General features: G+C 35.4%; 1 protein-coding gene across 1 annotated transcript; it reads right to left on the minus strand.

The window, feature by feature from the left end:
- Positions 1–1,215: 1,215 nt before the first annotated feature.
- LOC126694076 (uncharacterized) lies at positions 1,216–5,570 on the minus strand. Its single transcript, XM_050390113.1, has 2 exons — positions 5,126–5,570; positions 1,216–4,947 (listed from the first exon to the last, which is right to left on the minus strand). Exon 2 carries the CDS (start codon positions 4,416–4,418, stop codon positions 1,383–1,385), a length of 3,036 nt encoding a protein of 1,011 aa, XP_050246070.1. The 5' UTR covers positions 4,419–4,947; positions 5,126–5,570; the 3' UTR covers positions 1,216–1,382.
- Between the last annotated feature and the right edge of the window lie 930 nt (positions 5,571–6,500).

The following is a 6,500-nucleotide window of genomic DNA, read 5'->3' on the forward strand; positions in this document are numbered from 1 at the left end:
TCTAACAATTATAAAAATAAAAATCATAAAAAATAACACATATCTCTCTTAAATTTAAAAATAACAATTTTTAAGGAGATATAATTGTATGAGTAAGATATTTCCTAAAATAAATGTTAAGTTTGATTCTAATATTATAACTCACAACCAAACTAATGAATATGTTTAGTTATTACATTATAACACACTTTATTACAGGTAATAAAGATTACAATTCATATCGTAATCTCCATTTAGTGTACTAAATGTACCCCTAGTGTAATTTTACAAAAGTTACGCATGTTATCTAATGTAGATCTCTAAGCAATTTAAAAATTCAAAAAACACCATCTTAGTTAAATTATATTAAAAAAAAAAATTATACAAGAAATTTTTTTTTCTAGCCTAATCTAAGTGTATATGTATGTAAAACTGACTTCTGAAGACTTGAACCCCGGTCCTTACTCCCCACACCCTACAAGCACTTATATTTGTAGAGTAACCATCGTGCCAAGGGTGCGTCGTGATCATCTTACTTAATTAATATAGCATGTTTTAGTATTCACTCTTATTTATTACAATAAATTATGAAATTCTATTCTATTTTAGTATTTTCTCTCTTTTGCTGAACCACTAAAAAAGAACTCATATTTTCTCAATCCATGGATTCCTCTCTTACCATATTTAAAAGAAGAGTAATGTTAGAAACACAAACAATTTTACAAATTTTTTATAAAGTATTGATATGGCGTGGTTCACATTTGTTTTATTTATTTATTTATTGAAGGATATTTTTATTTATCAAAATGATATTTGCATTTTTTAGTAAGCATGAAACTAGCTTATTTTTATCCGTCACAATATCATGCAATTTTCAAATTTGTAAACACATATAATATGATCAAATTATTACACCTCTCTTATTGTCTTTATGCTTTGTTTAGAAAATAGAATACTAAATATTAATTTTTTTTAGAAATAAAATTATTGAAATATTGGAGAAAACTAACAAAATACATTGCACATTGTGTGGGAACTTGGCTACTTATCCTTAATTAATCAAAGGCCTTCTAAGTTAATTGAAAAAATTACCAAGGTTTAATTCAAAATATTCATTATTCTTTCTCTTTTCCTTTCATTATTTCTACAACTATAACACCTCCTTACAAGGCATTAACATAATATACATTCTAATTGATACTTAGAAGAATGATTATAATTTATAAAGTATAAGCATATTCATAATCTTTGATTTTACTAGTTTCATTGCAAGGGTAATTTGAATGGACAATGCTAAAAGAAATTTATAAGAAAATTTGGTAATTATACATCTAACTAAGACATGATTACAATGTAAACAAAACTGAGTTCTCCAAAACATGGAATTTTGATGGAAGAGTACATCATATTTTGCTCCTCATCCTCACTAACTTGGCTAAAGTGTCTTGAGCCGCCAAGGTTTGGGCATGGTTATGTCCAAGCATCACTGTTCTGATACTAATACAAGTCCTGCATAGGTCTTCACCACTGTCAAAATGTCCACCTCTCAACATCAACTTCGCTCTAGTCTCAAGTAATGTAGCCTTCAACAATGTCACATCCTGCCACACATATTCATCCACCCTTTGACTACCTTGCAACTTGTTCTTCCAACAAAGTGAGCCATGACACCAATCTTGTATTTGAGATACAAACGATTTCTCTACTTCTTCAAGTACATTTGTGCACACCTTTAATAGCTCCAATGCTGAGTTACATCTTGAGAAAGTTGTGAAGGCGTGAATTGCAAGAGGGAGTGCTGTTCTTTTGATGTAGAAAACCATGTCGATTGCCTTCAATTGGACCAGTGGAGGTTCAGATTTGAATCCAAAGACAAGGAAAGCAGAAGCCCATAAATGGTCCGAGTTTATCAATGGATTGCCTGCTCTCCTCATACTTTGAACTGTGGCCTTGGCAGCTTGTAAACCTTCTTTTCTTTTTGCAAATACCTGTGTTATGGGATGGATTTGGATCCAACATCCAGACTGTTTGTTGGCTCTTCGTGCTAGTCCCAATTTAACCAAAATGAGGGCTGAATCTTCTTCACTCTTCCAAGTTTGTGATGCTAAACAACCAGTGCAGCAACCAAATGTGAGAGCCAGACAGCTGGTCCAGTTCTTCAACCGGTTTCCTAAGGCAGGCATATTCTTAGCAGCAGTTGCTAATAAACTCGATGAAATGGGTGCCGGGGCAAACCAACCACCAACTAGAAACATTCTTGAGGCAAGAAGATTCCTTCTAACATTAGTTTGCTGTAAGACTGCAAAGCAGAAGTGTAGTGCCTTCATGAGGAAAGGATTGTTCTTACAATACTGTTCCTCAGTGATGCTTATATTAGAGCAAGGAGAACCTTCATTGAGTTGCACCTGGTTTATAGCTTCAAAAAGAGTAGCAGGACCAATTGCAAGCTCAGACAGTAGTGAACCAATCAACCACAGGCCAAAGCTCAACCTTCCCAACTTCTCATCAAATTTCCCCAGAAACTCTAACTCATCAGCTGGATAGTCTTTCTTCCTTCTTCCTCTTATCAAAACCATTGCATCAGACAACGGCAATGGTAAAAGCTGCATTGCATCAAAATTCATCACCTTGGATAGCCTCGTTGTAATAATCACATGGGACCCTCCAGTGTTCCTTGGGATCAAATCATGCAAATCCTTCCCTTCCCACCACTCTTTCTCAGTCTCAAGATTATCAATAATCAGTAAGTATGGCATGTCCCGGAATAGCTCCCTCTTGACTCTCTTAAAAGCTTCAAATTCTTGTTCCTCAAAGCTCCTAATGCGCCCTCTTTCCTTTTCAACATCAGCACTTACATCCAATCCTAGATTGAGAGACAGATTCAATATGTTTTGCCTAAAGTATCTAGCTTCCCCACCTACCCACAAAACCATCTTATACCTCTGTGAATACCTATAAGCAAATTCCAGTGCAAGCTCAGTTTTGCCAATGCCAGCAACCCCATTTATGCAAATTACATTGCTGCCTAAGCTCTTGTAGTTCCCACTCTTGGACTTTTTGTACTTATTATTAGACCTCTTGAATGAATTCCTTCCTAAAACCGGTTCAACCCAAGCCTCTAAAGTTGGTTCTTTGCTCTTTCCCATCTCCAAACTAATATACCTCCCTCCTCTACTTATAACCACATCACTTTCCTCATCTGCCAGGCCTTCAGATTGGCCACTGGCTTCACTTCCTTTGATGGCCTGCAAAGAACAATCTTGCTCCTGACACTCCCCACATCCAAATAAGAGAGTTTCAATCTCTGAAATCTCCTTGTCTCTTCCAACAAAAAACCTGTTTCTTGAAAAGGGTAGCTCTTCAAATCCTTCTACTACTACATCTCTCTCAGCCACACTCTTTCTACCAAGCTTTGCTCTTAAAATAGCAGCAGCTTTAGAGACACAGCTTCTCCAGTTACCCTCACTGGCTTCCAGCTTGAATTCATTGGACTTGATAAGTCCATCAATTGCCTCTTTACATTCTTTATCAATGGAATTGCAGTTGAGAAGGCCCACAATCTCAGCAGGGCCAGTGTCAAAGAAGAGTGGGATAAGGTTCTTCTTCTGAGCAAAGAACCTGATCTCTTCCAAACTGAGATGGTTAAGAAAGCTGGAATTAGTAACAATCACAACCCCATAAGTGGCAGAGCAGATAACTCGGTCAGCAATCTCATGGCTTTGAGTATCAGAGTATTTTGCTCTGTCTGCAACAAAGCAAGCAATTCCCTGAAGCTCAAGCTCAGACTTAACCCACTTAGAGAAACGCACCAAGTTTGGATTTTGACCATGAAAACCAACATAAACATCACAGCTCCTGAGTTTGGCATTGGAAGCAGGAGAGACTTGTCCTTTGGCAAAGGATATCCGTGGAACTGGGAAAGAAAATGAGATGCGTGGAGGAGCTGCAGGGTCACAGGTCAAAAATTTGAGCTTTGAGTCAGCTGGGTCATCTGAAAATTCATATTGGTCAGATGGGGGTGTGTAGGAACTGCTTGGAATGTCATCTGACTGTGAGATTAGTGGTGATGAAAGTGTAAGGGGAGTTGGGTTGTTGTCTTGGGGAGTTGGGTTTTCTTGGGGTTTTGGATTCATAATCATGGCCCTTGGAGATATATAAGGTGATTGCAAGGCTGAAACAAATGCTGATGAAGGTGGGGAAATAAGAGAGGGAGAGTTGTATGGGGATGATTCTATTGAATTCTTTATATTTGGAGATGGCAAATCTGAACTAGAGCCAGAGGGAGAGGGAGTAGTAGTCAAAGTCTCTCTTGTTTTACCTGAACAACTTGCTATCTTGATGGTAAGGCCACTGGAAATCATGGTGCTTGTGACTATAGTCATTGAGACATCTGGGGTTTGTTGAGCAAGTTTGGTAGATTTTGATGCCACCTCTTCCATTTGTACTCTTTTATGTTTTTGCTGTTGTAGATGGATCTCACTTTGGGGAGGTGAACAAAGTTTCAAACTTTCACACAATGTTATTTGATTTCACTGCTACACATTAGTACTACTGCACTACTTTCTTCTTTGTACTTGAATATTGGCATAGACTTTAGCATGATATCATCACTGGTTTTTCATTAAGATCCATTTTCAGCTGAGAAAGAACCAAAGACCTGACCAACTGACCTGACCATTCGCTGTGGATTCTTTTGCTCCAAATTATGCTGGCAGATACTGTCAGAAGATGAATGAAACAGTAAATAAAAACTCAAACAGGAGAAATTTGCATGTGAAATGAGTATATCACTTCCTCTTGTGGGCCTCTCTATGGTCAGAACTAGAGCCTTTTTTTTACTTCTGCAGTTGGAGTAGATTTGACCAAGAACAGTAATAACTCAGTAGGACAGAACATTAAGATTCATATAATCTTCTATTGGCATCTAATAATCACTTTGTGTAGACAGGAAGCATTCAAGTTTAGGCCCTGAGACAAATGGAGGCCGTATATGAGCATTAGATACAAAGAATATGGAAAACAAGATAAGTTCTTTCTTTGATCTTTACAATAATTATGAAATGAATGTAAGTGTCAGAAACCAAAATAAAGCAAAAAAAACAAAAGAGAAAGCATCATGAAACTATAGAGGTGTCATTGAATTTACCTTTCTTTGTTTCACTTGAGGCTAAGAGGGAGGCCCTCCTTTGCTGCAACTCCTGAGAACCCATATCTCTCTCTCTAAAATAAAAGCTGTACTGAGGCTGGGAATTTGAATAATGGGTTGGATCTGTGATGTTTTGAACATATTATATTGAAGAAATGCTTAAAAAGGAGTTGATAAGTGTTAATGATGTAGTATTTCAATAGTATCAATTTAATAATGTCTTGGGCTCGGGCAATTTCTTTTTGTTTTATGTGTTGTACATTTTAATTTCTCTCAAATCTAAATCTAACATGGGTTCTCACTTGACACAGAAGCCAAAGATTGGTCAGAAAGGACTCAGAGAAAGGGCATTGGGAGAGGAACCATAACTCAGAGCTTTGTTGGTAATGTGTTTTATAGTAGTAAGGTTTCAGTTTCATATTATTGCATTAGAAATTTTAAAAAAACAAGATCTATCATGTATCTATCTATTGTATTGTATAATGTGCAAAGTCAGGTTTTTCGCTCTGTATTTGTACATTGTGTAGTCATCTGACATATTTTAACTATTTGCACCGGAAATTGAGCCAAAGACCGGTCCAACTGAAGACTGAACATTTTACATTTTTTTTTTTTTTTTTTTTTTTTTTTTCTGAATAAAGACTAAACAATTACTATCGATATTATAAACAAGGAGAATATTAGCATTCTAAAAAGACTGAGCAGATTACAATTATTATTATTTTTTTTTTCTGTTTTAAGTTTGTAAATTAGTAGAACTCACTCACTATGCTATAATTTTAGTTACAAGAGCATCCTCATTAAGAATGCTAAATGCTATAAATGTTAAATTTTAACATCAAATTTGTAAAAAGCACCAAAAAGCAAACTACAACAAACATATTAAACTTGAAAAAATAGCTGAGCTAAGCTGTTACAGTGAGCTTTCAATCATCTTTGAAAGCTCACTATAGCTCCAATCTTATAAAAATATATTATTATTTTAATACTTGTGGTGGAAAAGGTGGTTTGTGTAGTTCTTTATTATTTGAATGAGTAGTTTATATTATTTTAAATGAAATGGTAAAAAAATAGAACCTTTAATATTAGGTGTATTATAAAATGAGTTGTTAAAATTGATAAGGTGATTTTTTGAGATGCTAAATGCTTAAATTTTTAAAAGCTTTGATGGAATTGCTTTTTAGCCGCTGTTGGGGCTAACGGGTATTCTTATCTTATGGTTAAGTTTTAAACAAATTTTAAGTCAAAAAAATAGAGAGAGAAATTAGGGACATGTTTAAGTGAAGGTGATAGAGTTTGTTACACGTGTTTTGTTTGAATCTGAACATCATTTCAAGTTCTATTGTCCATATTATCTCACTCCATGTGCCTCATC

The sequence above is a fragment of the Quercus robur genome, chromosome 8 (genome assembly GCF_932294415.1).
Source record: "Quercus robur chromosome 8, dhQueRobu3.1, whole genome shotgun sequence".
NCBI classification, from domain to species: Eukaryota; Viridiplantae; Streptophyta; class Magnoliopsida; order Fagales; family Fagaceae; genus Quercus; species Quercus robur.

Excerpts from the sequence above, each read along its gene's own strand:
- LOC126694076 (XM_050390113.1), bottom strand. The coding sequence starts at position 4,418 with ATGGAAGAGGTGGCATCAAAATCTACCAAACTTGCTCAACAAACCCCA.